Source organism: Peromyscus eremicus, chromosome 13 (assembly GCF_949786415.1).
Source record: "Peromyscus eremicus chromosome 13, PerEre_H2_v1, whole genome shotgun sequence".
NCBI lineage: Eukaryota > Metazoa > Chordata > Mammalia > Rodentia > Cricetidae > Peromyscus > Peromyscus eremicus.
Genome location: NC_081429.1, coordinates 28854143 through 28872633, shown reverse-complemented (window position 1 = coordinate 28872633; position 18491 = coordinate 28854143). Strand labels below are relative to the sequence as shown.

General features: G+C 39.4%; 1 protein-coding gene across 2 annotated transcripts in view; it reads right to left on the bottom strand.

The window, feature by feature from the left end:
* Window positions 1-456: 456 nt before the first annotated feature.
* Sphkap (SPHK1 interactor, AKAP domain containing) overlaps window positions 457-18491 on the bottom strand; it is a 121398-nt gene continuing 103363 nt past the window's right edge. The window contains exons 9-13 of one of the 2 annotated variants that reach the window (XM_059278356.1): window positions 13327-13506; window positions 11583-11669; window positions 9413-9465; window positions 9136-9320; window positions 457-1302 (exon numbers count right to left, since the gene is read on the bottom strand). In XM_059278356.1, the coding sequence (XP_059134339.1) occupies window positions 1159-1302; window positions 9136-9320; window positions 9413-9465; window positions 11583-11669; window positions 13327-13506 (649 nt within the window). In that variant the 3' untranslated portion in view covers window positions 457-1158. The remainder of the gene's footprint in view (window positions 1303-9135; window positions 9321-9412; window positions 9466-11582; window positions 11670-13326; window positions 13507-18491) is intronic. The other variant, XM_059278358.1, reaches the window with a different exon arrangement.

The window sequence follows — 18491 nt, the reverse complement described above, 5'->3', positions numbered from 1 at the left end:
TCAAAGGAGCACGTCTCTGTTATAATTTTTTAAAAATGTGATAAAGGCTTCCATATCTCTAATTTAGTGTCAATTTCACCGAGCCTGGAAGTCTGCATTCCTGGCTGGCCCTGACAAGCACAAGGCCATTATCCTGCATCCATCATTATAAATGTCTTTGGAGAAACATGTAAGCTATACAGATGTTCACACAGTCATCATACAATCAGCCACCAAGCTTTATGACAATCTACAACTTGAGACAACAATCTCTTCATGGTTTATGAAGCTCTAAGACAACTCAATATATTATTTAGATAATCTCTTCATAATTTAAAACAAAACAAAATGATGTTTATTTTTCTCATACAACTCAATATACAAGTATATTTCATCTCAAAAGACTATTATTTATTTTATTGTTTATTTTTAAAAGCTTGCCTTTAGGCAAGAATTCCATAATAATTTTAGCCAAGTAATAAATGTAGTTATGGAAACAAGGTGACCTTGAGCTTTCCTTATTTCAATGAATGACAGTAGTTTTTTGAGGAGCCCAGGGATGATTGGGAGGAGATGCAATACTTATCAGCTGCTGCAAATAAATGAAATCACCTCACATGGATTCCAATAACACTGTTGCATGTGTGTTAGTACTCAGTGATACTGGTCTGAGAATGGAAATCTATCACATAAAGGCATGGAAACTCTCAACTATATCCCACATATTTCTTTGGGTGAACACCCCTGTACCTTCTAAGCAAAGTACGATGAAGGTTTTAGCATAATTTATAGAATTATTATGACCCGATGACATTGTTTCTATTGATTCACATAGCTGGAGACATTACAGACCACTCTATATTGTGACATATATGTGAGTGTAGCTTTCCTGGAGGAGGGGCTTGTTATAAACTTGCTTATTTGGGCCCCACTGAAGTATCTCTCTTTGAAGTCATTCTCATACAAGCTCTTTTGGACAAGCCTGCAGTGATATTGTTTAGTACAGACCTATATTTCCTACTCTTTCAGACTTATTCCTTGTCCATGGTACTGGAGCAGATTTTTAAATAGTTCTGCTAATGGGATGCAGTGTATTGACAAAGTTCAGAGCATTTAGCGCAAACCACGGTAACTTAAGCTTTGATAGAGGAAGGAAAGTCTTTGTGGGGTGCACCTGACTTATCCTAGTTCCAGGAGCCAGTCAAAGAGACTTGGAGTCCCCTCTTTCTTCTCCGCATGCATTTTGCAATACTGGACAACCGCATGAAATATATCCCCCACCTTCCAGGACTTCTGATGAACAAGCTTCACAACATCTAGAAACTAAAAGAAGACATAGAATTAGGACTCCTATATCACACTGTCTTCAGCAGCATCTCACGGAACAACCCTTCTATTTATTTATTTATTTATTTATTTATTTATTTATTTATTTATTTATTTAATTATTCATTCATTCATCCATCCATCCATTCATTCATTCATTCATTCATTCACTCATTATGTATACAGTGTTCTGCCAGTATGTATGCCTGAATGCCATAAGAGGGCACCAGATCTCATTATAGACAGTTGTGAACTACCATGTGGTTGCTGGGAATTGAACTCAGGCCCTCTGGAAGAGCAGCCAGTGCTCTTAACCTCTTGAACCATCTCTCCAGCCAGAACAACCCTTCTGAAGATTGGCTTTGAGTCTGTGTTTCAGCATCTTTACACTCAGGGGACATTTTCAAAGATAGTCTGTTTCTCTTTTAGACATTTCAGATAATGAATTCCTTTCATTTTGCAGTTCTATTCATAGTGGAGGACTGGGTAGAATAAGGACAATTCCTCTAAGAGGCAATCTTTTAGGTAGCTAGTGTTTTTTAAGGTTCAGGTTTTTTTTTTTTAAATCTGGGTTAGCCTTCTTGCACCAGGATTGTAAAACAATTTCTCACTAGATGTGTATATTAGGGAAAATAAATTGATTACTAAATTTCTGAGTCACTCAGTACTTCCACATTCAATAATAATAGGTACCTGTCCCTCCCCATGCTAAGATTAAGCATCAAGATGTTCCTCTACAGCAATAGTTAAAGGAAAGCAAGGACATGTCTTGGATTTGTCAGATAGGACTGGTAGCAGTTTCAGTTGGGTACAACAGAAAATTCTAGAGTATAAGTGAATGATGGGCTTAGGATTTTTATTGTTATATTCCAAATAAATCACTTTTCTAAGCTGATACTTTAAGTATCTGGAAACATAAATATTGTCTTAAAGAGTTTTAGGTTCTTGTAAAGGAAGTCAGATGTTCATTGTATTATGGCTACTAATCTCCCTAGAGTAAGGCACCATCTCAGCCATTGTTTTCTATCCTTTGCCTGTAGTAAAGAGATAGTCAATTAATATTTGCTGAATGACAGAAAGCATAGGAAGCCAAACGGAATCAAATAGGTTGTGACTTCTCAAGAAATATGGGTAGACATCTGATATTGAGGATAAGCCCACTACTGAAAGTATTCTTCAGTTTTAGGTAGCATGCTTGTACACATACAGTTAAAACACAAACATGCATACCTATGGTTTGTATGGTTGCTTAATAATTCTCTACTGAAATAAAACTTCATGAAGATGGTTGCAGGTCATAAATTTTGGAGCGGGAAATGACAGCAGCAAGTTTTTACATAGAAGATAGCCATAGGGCTTGTCTCCTATCACACAGTGACTGAGAGCAGGCTCACACATCACTGAGATGGGATATCCATGACCTCACTTTATTACTCACAACAACAGCAATGGGAGTCCAGCCTATTTGGCTCCATGGGTCTTTGTTGTACCTTTAGAGAAATCACTAGTTGGCTGGGATGCCTCTCCATTCTGTTTGATTTCTTCTCTGACTGATTCTGACACTTCATGGGAAGGCTTTGTTTATAATGCAGACGCTTTGAGGAATGAATGGTCCAGGTGGCAGGTTTACGGAGACACATAAGAATGTTTTTTTTTGAGCTGTAACTTACATTTGAGTGTGTATATAAGCTCAGGTCATGTTTTGAATGGAACAAGAGTGCAAACAGGAGGGTTTAGAGTATCAATGACAATGTGAGTAAAGGGGGTGGAGGAAGCTCAGGCATCTGACTAATTCAATTAATCATCCTTTCTTAGCTCTTACTGGAAAATCTAAGGAATAGACAGGTCTCTATAGCCTGGATATTAAGCTTCTGAGAAGCCTCTAAGAGATGCTCATAGGCCATTGGCTTCTTGCTTAAGTTCTCCCTAAAGGGTCACACATAGCCAAGATCTTTTATTAAGGGTACATCTTTTTTCTTCACACATTAAAGTCAAGTCAATGAAAAGTCTACATACATTGAATTTGGCATAGCTCCTTTCTGTAAACCCGTTTACTGTGCTACCACCCTACCACTTCCATCTCTGAGTCACTGTGTAAGGGAGGACTCCGAAGAAAATCGTCTTTCCCAAAGCCTCTATGTTTCAAATCTTCCCAGAAGCCAGATTCCAGCTCCTTTCCATCCACTGGGACCTTTGAAAAAGGTCCTTTCAGAGTGCGGATAATCAAAAAATGCTGATGAATGACCCAAAGTGGTTAAAGTGCCCCAGAGTTAGGCCACTCAGCTAGTAGTTGTGGGATGGCCACTGGCTAGAATGTGTCTGCTGATTTCTAAGGCCAGCCTGCTATCCCAGTAGACCACTATTGTTGTTGTTTTTGTTTTTGGTGTTTGCTTTTGTATCTGAGATAGGGTCTTCTTATGGAGCTCTGGTTATCCTAGAATTTATTTATGCAGACCAGGATGACCTCAGATTGATGGTGGTCCTCTTGCTGAAGCCTCCCAGGTACTGGGATCATAGGAGTGTGTCACCACGCTTCCCTAAGGTAGCTTTAAAAAGATGATCTGACCCCACTAAATCTAGCAGCTGTACTGATTTAATCTTGGATCCTGAAGCTTTGAAACATGTGTGGAGTTGATGAGCATAAAGGTCTTGTGCTTCCTCCATAAAAATTAGTAAACATGAATGAAGGTGGCGAGTAGACAGACAGGACATCTCTAGCTCAGTGTTGCAGCCTTTCCCCCTTGTGGTACGGTGGAGGCCCCTAAAGGTTTCTTAGTGAGATCTGAGCTTGCTTTAGTCAGCAGGGCTGAATTAGAGGATAGTTGACCATGTCCATGGTTACTAGGTGTTTGGAAGGGTCTTCATTTGGCTGAGCTAGGGGGAGGTCTTTTGCTCCACTCCTTGGCATTCCTATAAAAAAACCTTTAGAAGAATCAGAAGGGCCGGTGAATAATGATTCAGTCCCTTCCAAGACTATTCTGCATTTCTATGTATCTCTCCCTTCTGTCCTTCTAATATTTCTTATCCCTCTCTCCTCCTTATTATAAAATGTGGGAGCCAGTCTCCCAACCTGGCTCCCACATGGTACTCAGGATAAAATTTAGGATGCTAAGTGCTCTCTCATGAGCTGTATCTACAACTTTCTTTCAACTTTTTATTTTGAGACAAAGGCTTACTAAATTGCTCAAAGTCACCATGAACTCCTTGACCCAGGCTGAACTTGAATTTCCAGTTCTCTTTCCTTAGACTTCCCAGTAGCTGGGATTTACAAGCCAGCACCATCAGGACCAGTTTATTCTGTTTTTAGAGCTACATTCTACTTAGTAATTGACCCCAGAGCTTTCATTAAGCCTGCTCATGTTATGATCATAATCAGCTTTAGTATGTCAAGGATTTGGAATTTTAGCCTTCTCTACTAACAAACAAACAACAGAAAAAAAAAAAAACCATTTCTGTACTGACATTTCAGAATCAACAATAATTAGGTTCTTTTCCTGTAGACCACAATAGACTTTAGACTTTTTTTTTTTCAAAAGTTGTGTCTTAGAAACTCAAGATAATCGGTATTCTGTGACAGTTTATCATGAGCAGATTCATCTGGAGAAAAGCACCCCATTAGGTAGCAGACCTTTGTAGATTTGATTGTTTATAGTTCATGGTAGAGTTATGGGAATTGCAGCAAGCTCTCTGTCTCTCTGTCTCTCTGTCTCTGTCTCTGTCTCTGTCTCTGTCTCTGTCTCTCTGTGTGTCTCTCTTTCTCTCTCTCTCTCTCTCTCTCTCTCTCTCTCTCTCTCTCTCTCTCGTGTGTGTGTGTGTGTGTGTGTGTGTGTGTGTGTGTGTGTGTCTGTTTTAAAGACACATTCAATGTACACTTCTGAAAGCTGTCACTGTCTCTTGCTCCACAACAGAAATTAGATTTAATTAAGCAAGAGTGAGTGGATCCCTACTTTGTCCCTGAAGTTATGGCCTATCAAACCCTGAGTTTCAACTTAGGTTCCATTCTGGAATTCTAGACTTTCACCTAAGACCTGGGATTTGGGCTTTACCTCCAATGGAGATTCTGAACTAACCAGGAAGCATCTGGATTGGGAAGGCTTTCTGGGGGGTGATTCTAACACTCCCCGATTTGAGATTCTGATGAAAGGATTAATGGAAGAAAGTATATTTTGTTTATTAATGAAACCCTTAGGATCCAGTTTGTATGCATCTTTTTCTTTCTTTGTTATGCCTTTATTTACAGCTGACACTTTAACTGGAGTTTGTTCCTGGGTTGTTTTTTTTTTTTGTTTGTTTTGTTTTGTTTTGTTTTTGTTTTTTAGAAGGGGATTTGAATCAATTGTCGGTACCATCGATGTTTCTTTTCATTCTCTCTCCACCACTCTGCTTGTAGGATAGAACAAGAAATCAGAGGGGAGGCCATTTCTGCTGACTTGCACTTCCATGAGAAGGTAAGGGTCTGTCCGTTTCCTCTTTCTTCACGTTCCTTTTTGCACACTGCTTCCAAGAAAAGGAAATGATTCTCACTGCAGGTTTAAAGATGAGCACTATGCCATGTTTACTAGGATGCTAGACATTGGCTTATCTCAGATTTCAGAAGCTCACTGAGCTTGTACAGAAGGAAATAGCTGAAAAACAATGATCTCTGCATTAAAAGAACAAACAACTCCCGTCCCCATCAAAAACCCAATAAACCTTGACAAGCAGTTGAGTTTAGAAAATGCTTTTTTAATAATTATGCTAATGACAGCTTATTTATTTATTATTTACTTATTTTGCCTTCTGTTAACTGGATTAAGTTGACATGATGTCAAGGCTGTGGAGAACTAAGCTTGTAAACTGTTTTAGATAATGAGGTATTGGAAGTATCAGGAATGCTCCCCTGGAAAAGTTCCTAGACTTTAAGTGTTTTTTTCCAATGGCTAGAAGGAACATAGGGATTTGAGTTGTGAATGTGTCTTCTAACTTATTCTGTTTTGTGTGCATTTAATTCATGGGTGTGGTTTAGATACCAACAATTTTCTAGCTGCATCTTTTTTTTTTTTTAAGATTTATTTTATGTATGTGAGTGCTTTATCTGTATATACGCTTATATGCCAGAAGAGGGCATTAGATCCAACTATAGATGGTTGTGAGCCACCATGTGGTTGCTGGGAATTGTACTCAGGACTTCTGGAAGAGCAGCGGTGCTCTTAACCGCTGAGCCATGACTCCAGCCCTCTAGATGCATCTTGATTTGCTTATTTAGAATCAACTTGACCCTATCTCGATGTGGCTGTTTATAAACTGTGCCCTCTCAGGGTGCTCTAGAGACAGCTGGCAGTTCTTCCTGAACTTCAACGCAAGCTCTGAGATGGCAGGAACATTCACTTCTTCTGTTGCCTGGGACCTGGAGCTTAGGACAGTACCCAGCAGGGTGAGGGTCCTCAAGGAATGGTTGATGGAGTTTTTGACTGTATGACACTCAAGGGCATGTAGCCTTCTAATGATTAAACATAATACAAATGAAGGGGGAAGGCTGGGAAATGAGTCATCAGAACCTACAATGCACGGGGCATATAGAGTACTTGGAATTTGCCTTTTCTGGGATTCAGGTTTTACTGTCATTAAGTTCCTTCCAGGTCCAAGACAAAGTTTTCAGGGAGTCTTGGGAAAGATGAGTTGCTGTGGTGTTCGTGCTGCCCTCCCCACCTTTACCACATGCCTCTGTTTCACAAAGCAGGAAGGTAGTAAACTGAGTCCACCACAAATAGATGCATATTAACTAAATTAATTGAGGAAATTAAATCAGGATTCCCAGAAACAAAGGTCAGGTTTTTGGGTGGAGGACGTAACTTAGTTCTTAAGAGTGTTCACATAACATGCATAAAGCCCAGGGTTAAATTCTTAGAACAACACAAACCAGCACATGACTATAATACCAGCACATGGGAAGATGAGGCACAAGGGTCAGAAGTTCAAGACTGGTGCTGGAGAGGTGGATCAGCAGTTAAGAGCACATACCACTCTTGTAGAGGGCCCAAGTTCTGTTCCTAGCACCCATATTAGACAGCCTGTAACTGCAAGGGGTCAGAGACTCTCTTTTGACCTTAGAGACACTTTTACACTTACATGTATATGCCCCCCTAACACACACTATTAAAAATAAAATAGGTTCAAAGTCATCATCTGCTTCAAAGAGAGTTCAAGACCAGTTTGGAATTCATAAGACCTTGCCTCAAACAAACACAAAACAAAGCAACAAAAAGATGTAGGGTATTTGTCTTGGTGCTGAGTGACAGTAGGAAGAAAGCATTTTCTGAACTTAGGGTTTCTTTTCTCTGAGGAGACGAGGAGCTAAAGAAATGTTGCTGATTTTGCATGCATGCTATCTTTACTGCTCTCTTTTCCACACTCTTAAAAATGGCTACTTAATTACTTGGTTAATTAAAAACAAATAGAATTGAGTCTCAGACCTCAAATACTAAGGAAAGTATACTTAAAGTGTTATATAATTTTTCTTTATTTAGCCAATCCAGTCACAGATGACCAAGGATGATGCCTGTTTATATCAAAGCCATCGTGTGCAGACAGCCTTCACTGACTCAGAACAAAACCTGGAAATTTTAGTCCTTAAGGCTACATTATTAAAATTTGAGTCCCTTGAGCTGATTGGCACGAATGTATGAAAGATTATCCAGTGTTTTTCCTGATTATCCAGTGTTTCTCCTAACAGGAGTGAAACCTCTGTCTTCTCAGAAACATAGTAATAAATAAAAACCAGACATCTGCTTTAAAATTGAAAACCTGGTAGATGTAAACAAATACCAAGTTAAGATGATGTATTAAGATGTGTTAATGCATCAATAGAACACCCCCTACTCTTGCAACAATGGAGCATTTACTAGCCATACATGCATGGAAAGTGACTGCCCCTTTAAAGAGGTGGCTTAAATTAAACTCTGTTTAATTAACATGCCACCTGAAAATGCACCAGGGGATGCTCTTATTCAGGTAGTTGCTAGAGATACAAAACCAGCCCTTTATGCGAACCTGGAAACATTGTCTTCCTGAGAACATTTTCGCTTCCCTCCAGTGGACTGAGTCCAACATGAGAGAAGTCCAATGTGACTGTGGATTATGCTCTTTTAGCCTATCTTCTGTACTGGACAGGCTGGGGTAGAAAGATTGACGGGAAAGCTTAGGACTAGTGAGCTTTGCATCACTTTGCCAACAAAGGAAGGACAGTTTAGAAGGATGCCTGGGTTGGGTGGACTTGAACACAAAAAGAAGAAATGGCTGGTTGGAGAGAGGTAGACGTGGGGGAGGGTGTGGGGAATGAGCTCCAGCAGCTAATCTGATTGGCTGGGGTTACAGAGATTTTGAAACTGAGGAAGGTAAGGGTTTTATCCTAGGATGCTGGGTTTGGACACTGCCCATTAGAGCAAAATTGCACATAAAACAAAACAAAACTGAAGATCGCACTCTTTCATGTTATTTAACTGAGACAGACACATGTTTTAATAAGGAATTACTCAAGAGCGTTTTGCAGCAAAAGCAGAGTTTAGGGATATAACAAAAATACTTTGGAGAACTTGGAAAAAGCTCCCGTCTCCTCAGTTCCTTTTCCCTTTATCACCGACTACTTAAGAAACTGAAGGTCAATGAAGCAGCGATGTAAATGTACCACCACAGCTCAGGACTTGCAAGTCTCCACAAGGTTCTTCCGGTTGAAAGAACTCAAGATTAAACACTCCAAGTTCGTGTGGATTAAATCGGCACTCACTGGGTTTCCAGCTGAGATAAAAAGCACAAAACTGTATTGTTGTCCCACCCAGACACGGAACATGGTACCTTTTCAATTCTACTTTCCTGAGATTTCTTAAAGTAGATGGTGGGGATCCCGAGTTCGGAGGCAGCTATCCACTGCAGAGTAGCTCGCAGCTCAGCATCAGGACACTCAGGCTCCAGGTCAAAATTGATCACCAGCAGGCTCCTCTGGGGGCTGGCTGCTCTCCCTGGCAGTCCCGAGGCATGTTCTGAACAGATACAACCACAGCATCACACTCTGCTTTTCCAAAGCGACACCCCCCAGGCAATTGTGTGTCAAAAGGAGGAGAATATGGCTTACCCTTGATGCTTTCTGACTGTTCTTTAAGAATCTCCTTTTCTTCTACTAATTCACTTTGGGAGAAAACAACAGTATATGGTTGGTAATGCTTTGGAAGAAGAAGCTGTAATGGAAGATGAGGTGATGGGTCTCTCTGAGCTACAAACTTCTGTGACGCATTGCACTCTTATGGCTTTCATGGAACGAAGTAGAACCAGATGGGTGTTACACAGGACAGCTGGGTCTGCAATCAGTGTTGCCTACCACCAAAGAGAGGTCCCAAGTATCTCGAATGAATGGCATTAGTTAGGACAATCAGTGGGGGAGATTGTGACAGTTACATCTTTCTTCTCTTTTCAACTCCCTCTCTATGAACCTCCATAGGGTTGAACAGTTAAAGAGAGAATGGAGGGAAGTGGTTGGAATTTGGAGTTTTATCCTTCTGCCTTTTACCTGTTTCTTAATGGACAATCAACAAACTGGAAAACTTAAATATTATAGCAGAATATCTCAATAATAGCATCTTCGTTCTTTTCCATTATTTTTATTTGGTGAAGATAGAGCAGGCTGGAGATTATTTATAATTAGTGTTTCATAACCAAATCAAGCCTCACCTTAGTCATGGTCATGTTTAATATTGGAGATTTTCTACATGGTGTGTCCTTATTATACAGCCTGTGTGTAGTAGGGAGACCCTGTAAAGGCCCTTGAAATAAGGCCATGTAGCTCAGTAGCAGAAAAGAAGTTACCATATTGGGAAGCCTGTAGATGTCCTATATTTTTCTAGTTTCTAGAAATTTGCAATGAGGCTTTTAAAAATGTGTCTTTTGGTGACAGAAGATTTTCTTATATTCTCCGTTGCTGTTAAGGTCTGGCTCATGCATTCCATTGTATGAGTAAATTTCATTAGTGAGGTAAATTTCACTGTGAGAGACAGAGAGAGAGAGAGAGAGAGAGAGAGAGAGAGAGAGAGAGAGAGAGAGAGAGAAAGAGAAAGAGAGAGAGGGAGAATTATTCCATTCATACCTAATTATTTGCAGGAATGTCAATTTTCTAAGGGTTTGGAGCCACTGATTGATCTCTCTGCAAGTAACATAAATGACCCAGCAAGGGATAGGTACAATTTCTGACATTATATAATGATAGGCTGCTGGGTAGGGATTCAGGTGATCTTGACTTTCCCTCAATGCAAGCTTTTCCTGAAGTTATAGTTTCTTTTTCACACAGAAAGATGGAGAATGTGGTAAGCTAATGTTTCCCAAAGGAGAAAAAATTAATCTGCCACAAAGTAATTTTTGTTGAATTTGTTTTCAGTTCTCCTAAGAAAAAAGAGGATGTATGTGTTTGTATATGCTTATGAGTAGTAAAACAGTTCAGGGTTGTGGCAATCTCCAATCACTGAAGAATACACCTATTCAGTGGTGAAATAAAATAAATGAATCTGTAGTTAGCCAGAGGGAAATACGTTAGGAATTAGCATTAGAGCAATATGGCTTTATTCGTTCTGAACACCCAAATTATATTCTAAGTTATCATGACCAATCTTAGAATACAATTCAGTGAATTTTCCAGAATAATCACAAATTCTAGCAGTAGTTATGACTTCAGGTTTCCCTCCTGGTCTGTGTCATTTCATGTAGTATATCTTATGCATCTCCAAGCATTTTTCTTCTTTGGGTCTCTGAGACTAACCTGTACTGAGAGAGCAGAGTTACTGCACGGTGATGACATCTCCCTCAGGATAACCATTGGCATCAGATACATTCCATATCGGTAACCCCCCAGTGTCCACAAACGAAGGAGAAGCCACTCATAACTAATTTAGCTGAAATGACTGTATTCTAGAGGAAAGGTTATTGCGTAGTCTTCTAAGGGAGAGACATGGTACAGTTTGAATGGTTTTTTTTTTTGTTTGTTGTTTCTGTAAATCAAAACAGGTAAGATGATATAGACTTCTGTTATATTGGTAAGCTTTATCTGCAATGGCTGTTTTGTAAGGGACACATCTGAAACCAAGCAAGCAGGCAGTGATGGGTTGGAGCCTATTCTAGGCCTTAGCCCTCCGGTGACATGGAACCACAGTGGCACAGACATAATGAGTCGGTGGCTGGGCACCACCTTCATGATCACGATGGGTTGCCAGATGGAATTGGAGTGGTACTGTCAGTCACTGAGTCACATGGCTACTTACTTAATCATGGGAGAAGATGATATGCTTTCCTGATAAATGTCCAGGTCCATAATGCCAAGACTGCTAGTGGCACTACTGTTGCCATTGCTGACAAAGCAAAAGTTTACATATTAATGCCTGTCTCCGTCCTTGGCCACACTGCTGACACTGATGTTCCATTGTAGGGGGGTGGGGTCCTTCATTGTTCCCCAGGGCACTATTGGTTTTTGTCTGACCTTCTGCACTGGTATTGGTGTTGGAATAAATTACAGGAAGATATAAGGTAGAAGCCAAATATGCTTATGACAGTGATCCTGATAATAATTTATCATTTCTGAAGTGGTAAAAAAAAGAGGGTATTCATGAAGAGGACTTTTTGCTACTGGTCATGCTTACACAGTTGAATATACTTCTGAAAATTTGGCTACTGAAAATGCCCTAATGCTTTTCTGTCTGCTCTTTGTATCTAGAAAGAAGCCAGGGATCCACAGTCTCCATTTTTATATGGAGGATTTTTCTTAGGGATATTTCATAGAAATCCATAGAACATACATTCGACTTCTTGTTTTCCTAGAGGACTATAGAATTTACAAATACAAAGTTGGGTAAGGTTTTTCAACCTCAGAGAAGGAGCAACATGTGACATCTGTGTCTCAGAGAGAAAGAATATTGCATATAATGTCACTATTATAAGTTATATAATCAACATATGGTTTACTTAGGAGCCTGGAATATACTCTCTGAAACATAGTACCACTGAGACAATTTTTAGTACTTGTGAAATAGAACCTATCCAATTTTTACCAGACACACTGAGTCCCCTCACACGTTCTGCATTTTCTAACAATTGCTCTCTCTTCCAAGCCAGGTTTCGCAGTAGTGACTGTAGTAGTATGTCATGTAATGGGGCTTTGTTCCTTTAAGAATTGTGTGAGTCACCGAGAAGGCTCTCTCAACCTGCAAGTTCTTGTCTGGAGTTTGAGGCAAAGCTCTGGAGAAAGTTACAGTCTCAAAGCTGACACTCAGTGTCCAAAGATTCACGTTATCATTTTTATCTCTGTTTCATGGGAGTATTTGAAATTTGAGACCACTTATTTAATGCAAAATGTTTTTAAATCTTAGGTTGGACTGCCAGAAAGAGAACTTTTGAGATCTTTTATCTACACCCGGATGTTTCAGTCTCACTTTCCAGGGGCCTCTCTGGGCAGCCTGTGGTCGTAATGGGGTCAAAAAGACTTCAAACACACAAGATTGCTTTAGTGGTCACAGCTAGATGCCCCTTTCTAGCTTTTCCAGAAACAATACAGAGAGAGGACAGGGAAGATAAAAGAAGGGAGCGGTCATGGCAAGCAGCACAACCCAGTGTGGAAACACTTGGCTTCGTGTAACCCCAGCTTGCGCGGCATCTGAAACACAAATGGACCAGGAAGACAGTTCCACCTCGCAAACCGTAGCATCAGCTTCCATTAAAACAAACACACAGTTCTTAGCACTGAATGTACTTTCTGTGATTTGGGGGAAAGAGAACACAGCTAACTTTTACACGTGACCAAGGTAATTCAAGTCGTAACCGTAACTAGATATTGAGATAGCTTTTAGCCCAAATCATGATAGGCACAGACCTTGGTTAACAGGGGGCTTCTACCCTTTTCTTTTCTTTCTCGCTTTTCTGTTAAGGGCACCCGGCACTGAACTATAACATGCATTTTGGAGTCTTTATCGAGGCCGACTTCCTCAGGAAGCCCATAGAAGGGGAACTAAATACCTCATGGACCGCTCGCTGAGCTGCAGAAAGCTGCTTGTGTCATCTGGGTTGTCGTCTTCGTTGGCCAGTTGGGACCAGCTGCCTGTACTTTCCTCGCTGCTACTCGGAAGGTTGGGGGACTCATCCGGGGGTCTGGCTTCTTTCAAGACTTGCGCTTCTGATTCCTCTCTGGTCTCAAGGCTGTATGACCAAGAGAGGAGGTGAAACACTGGGTTGTTCTCAGAGCCCACACTGGGCACCCATAAGCCTGCGTCTCCACACACCAAGCACGATGCTGGACTCCATGGAGTCTTACTGTAGGCGGCCACTCCTTTTGAAGCTGGATACCACTTTTTCCTCTCACAGTTAAATGCCACCAGCTTTCTTGTATCTTCCACTTATCGCTGTCTCCTGGCTCTATTTAAAGTAGGTTAAAAGGAGTCAATGGGGTATAGTGGTGTTTATCCTATTTATTTATTTATTTGTGTATGTGGGGTAGGGACTTGTGGAGGTCAAAGGGAAACTTGAGGGAGCTGGCTCTTGCCTTCCAGCTTTGTGGGCACAGGCCTGGTAGCAAGTGCCCTCTGACAACACTGTGGATAGGGATAGTGTTGTGGTGTGGCTGTCCTTAGTGTGTCCTCCCACTTAATATGACTGGCTTTCCTTCCTACAATATTAAGATTTGAACTGGGTAAAAGAGAGAGGATGGTGTGGTCAAGGAGATGGTGTTTAGTTACAGAAAAAAAATGTATGAATGAACTAACCATGACAATGAGGGAGAGGCTCTGGCCTCATTTATTCACCCAGTTGAAAATCAATTTTAAGCCCAGTTCCTTATTAATTTAGGACATTATAGTATAGAAAAATTCACTTCAGGATATTTCTTGCTAAAAAAGGAGCTGAGTCCTAGCGACTGACATGGAATATCCAGGTTAACAAATAAGTCTGTCAGCACATTTTATTTTATCTCAATTTCATGCTCTATTTACAGCAAACCTCACATCTGTGCCATAAAATGGAAATTCAGAGGCAGTAATGATTACCCAGAGTGCTAGCTTTTGTTTGCTTTTTGGAGAAGCTTATAGCTTGCTTATTTGTTGGTGAATAATGTACAAAAGTGTGATGCTGATGTATATCATCTGGCAGCTTCCATTACTGTCCAGTTTCCACGTTGAAAACAAGCCAAGTGTTCTCCTGATTTTTATCTCACATGCCTATGTAACATCTGTATCACAGTCGTAAGATTTCCTTAGGTTAGTTTTTCTTTTAACATAACCTAACTGTGCTTATTTTAAGCCATCATCATAAATGGAAAGTAGAAATCACTCGGCACAGGTAGAAGGCAGCAGTTTAAACAGGCAGGCGCTGCTGTGCAGTTGTTACCATAGAAAATCCTTTGAAATGAGAAATGACAGCAGACATTTTTCCTTCTTACATACTTTACTTGAATGTTAAATGAATATATGTGCAAATATTCACCAGTCTTTTGAGGTAAAAAGAGTGTTAGATTTTATTAATTTTCTCCCTTTATTTTTACAATCATCGATATACATTTCCATTTTGATGATTTACTTTCAGCTATTTTTTTAAAAAAAATAATTTGATAACACTTTAAAAGATTTTTATTGCATTAATTTGTTTATTGTGTGTAAGTGTGTGGGTGAGCCTGTGTCACAGCATGGGTGTGAAGGTCAGAGGTCAATTTACAGGAGTTGGTCTCCTTCCACCATGTGGGTCCTGGGGGTCAACCTCAGGCTTTACCTACTGAGCTATTGCATTGCCCCTGATCTTTTCTAGTTTTTAAATGATAGATACTTAGTGCACAGATGATAAACTGTTCTGATTTAAAAAACAGAAACATTTAAAAGTATAGATTCTTTCCTAAATAGCATTACCATCCCATCACAAATTTTAACAAGTTTACATTTTTCATTTAGAGTTTATTTTAACTTCCCCTGTGAGCAATAGATAATTTGTTAATTTCTAAATATAACAATGTCTAATTATTATGGAAGATTTTGTATACATCTTTTATCACTAACTTTTGGGTTAACTCCAGTGTGATCAGAGAACATATTCTTTATGCTTTAAATTCTTTTAAATGTATTGACTTGCTTTTTGGCCTATGATACATCTTGACAAATGTTTTAAGTATACCTGAATAAAATGTATACTTTGCTGTTGGGATAAACTGTTCTTAAATTGTATAGATTAGGTTGATTGAGAATGTTGGTCTTTTTTAATCAATATTTTACTAAGTGTTTGAGAATTTCATACAACGGATTTTGAATGCATTCACCCTCCTCCTCAGATTCCTCCCCTTCCTCCCTCTCCATTTTTCCACTTCTCCTTCCCACCTTTGAGAAGTCTTCCTCTTCTTACCCCTTCTTTTCCCATGAGTCCAGCTTGTTGCCCAGCTGGGTCTTGGGAGTGATGACTGCTCTGGTGTGTGGCCAGTTTGCTAAGGGTCACATCAATAAAGAAGGCCAGCACTCCCTCTCCCAGCAGCTCTTCAACCAGTGGTGGGATTTTTTTCTCCACTTGGCCCCTTATGTGCTGGGATTTTTGTCATGACGGAGCTTGAGCTGGACTTGTGTGCATTGTCTCATCTCTGAGTTCATTATTGGCACGTGTCCTATTGTGTCTGGAAGTTTCTCTTGTAAACACACACACACATTTATAGCGTGTTTACATATTTTTATTATTTCATGAATTATTAAGAGAAGAATGTTAAATTTCCAGTATGGTTCTGTGTCTGTTTCTCCTTCTAGCTTTTAAAATTATCATTTGATGCTTTGCTACTTAGGTGGTTCTATATACAAGAAGATTGTCTTTTGGATGGATTGACCCCATTACCTTATAAAACACCATTATCCCGGATAATGCTCTTTATCCTGAGGGCTATTTGGCCTTTAAAAATCTTTTATTTTCCATCCTTTTACTTTTGACCCATTTGCATCTTTATATTTCAGGTCATTTTTTGCACACAGCTTGTGCTAGGGTTTTGCTTTCTTATGCAAAAGGATAATCTCTGACTTTTAACTGAAGGGTTTAGATCATTGATAATTAATGTGACCACCAGTTAGGCTGGGTTTAAATATATAATCTTGTTTTATATTTGTCCCATCAGGTCTTAGTTTCTTTTTACCCTTCACTCCAGATTCCTCTTAATTAAAAGAGCAAGTTTTAGACTTCCATGTTTATCTCCACTATTGACTTACAATTGTAATTATTTGTTTCACAGTTGTAGTGATTATTGCAGAATTTTTGGCATTTGTGTACAATGTATAGCTTACATTATAACACTGACATGATGGACAATCTATATACAACATACTTCTGTTTTCCCCCTCCTAGCCTTTATGCCACAAGTGATATATATTTCAGTTTTTCATATATCATAAAATAAACCCCTTTTACTTAAAATAGTATATTTTGAAGAAATGCAAAATAAAATGAGAAGACTGTGTTTTACATTAGGCTACCCTGCTACTCCTTGTGACTCTCTTTGCTCCTTTATCTATAGTCAAGTTACTGTTAATATTCATTTCCATTCATCTATAAACTTCCACTAATATTATTGCATAGTCTCACAGTAGTATATTCTCTGAGATTTTGTTTGAACAAAATGCTTTTTTTGAGGCTTTATTTAATTTAAATTATTCAATATGTGCTTGCCATGGCATATATGTAGAGGTCAGAGGACAACTTATGGGAGCCAGTCCTTATCTTCCATTGCGTGGGTCTAGGGGATCAAGATTCAAGCTGTCAGATTTGGCATCCAGCACCTTTACCACTGAGCCATATTGCTTGTCCCAAAATGTTTTTATTTAGCAAAAGCTATTATCCTTTATTCTTTAGAATTATTTTAGGTTCACAGAAAAGTTGAATATTTAAAAGCCAGGTGTGATTCACATCTATAATACCAGCACTTAGGAGGATGAGGCAGGAGGGAGATTGCTATGAGTTTGAAGCCAGCCCTAGTGAGACTCTATCTCATAAAACATAAATCCTAGTGAGACGCTATCTCATAAAACATAAAAAATTCTTTCATCTATCTATCTATCTATCTATCTATCTATCTGTCCGTCCGCCCGCCCATCCATCCATCCATGTAAGTTTCTCCCATACATGTAAAGGCTCCCTTCCTATCCTTGCTCTTAACATACTTCACTATAGTGGTCCATTGCTGTAATTATTATCCAAAGTACGTAGTAGACATTAGGGCACACTTTTGGTGCTAATGTGCTATATGCATTTCGACACATATGTAAAGATTATTTTATTCTATTTTGTGGTCCTATAACAAAATGACGAAGACTTGATCATTTATAAATGATAGAAATTTGCCTCTCAGTCTGGAAGTGAGAACTTAAGGCTATGGAGTCTATACCTGATACTATGGAATAACCCTCTTGTACACTGTAAATATTTGTCACTTGAATTGGTTTGATAAAACACTGACTGAACTCTAACTGGACAGGAAGTTAGGCAGGAAAGCTAAACTGAGAATGCTGAGAAGAAGGAGGGCAGAGTCAAGAATCACCAGCCAGATGCAGAGGAAGCAAAATGAGAATGCCATTTTAAGAAAAGGTACCCAGTCACATGGCTAAACACAGGTAAGAATTATGGGTTAATTTAAGTGTAAGAGCTAGTTAGCAATAAGCCTGAGCTACTGGCCAGGCATTTATAATTGATATTAAGCCTCACAGCCAATTATTGAAGAAGCAGCTGCTGGGTATTTTGGAACAGGCAGACAGGAGAAAAACTTCTGCCTACAACCTGGTGAAGGACTTCTTGCCATGTCATCCATGGAGTGTATGGAATGGCAGGAGTACCTGAAACAGCAAGACTGAACTATCCCTGAGCCTTTTAACAATTGACATTATCTCTTTATGAGGATAGAACTATTTAAAATATATAATAATATACAAAAACCAAAATATCTCAGTAGGCAGCTCACTACACTTTTGCATCAATGATTAGATTTTTTATAGTTATTTTTACTTTTTGTAAAAATATTATTTTTATTTGCAGAGTTCATATATGAGTCACCATACTTGCATCCTTTCCACTCTTCTCTCTGTCTTTCTCAGGTCTGAAACATAGCCAATAACCTGTGACTGGAGAAGTCATAGGCCTTAGAGGGGAGCCTACTACTAAGTAGAATAGTTTCTAACAGCCTT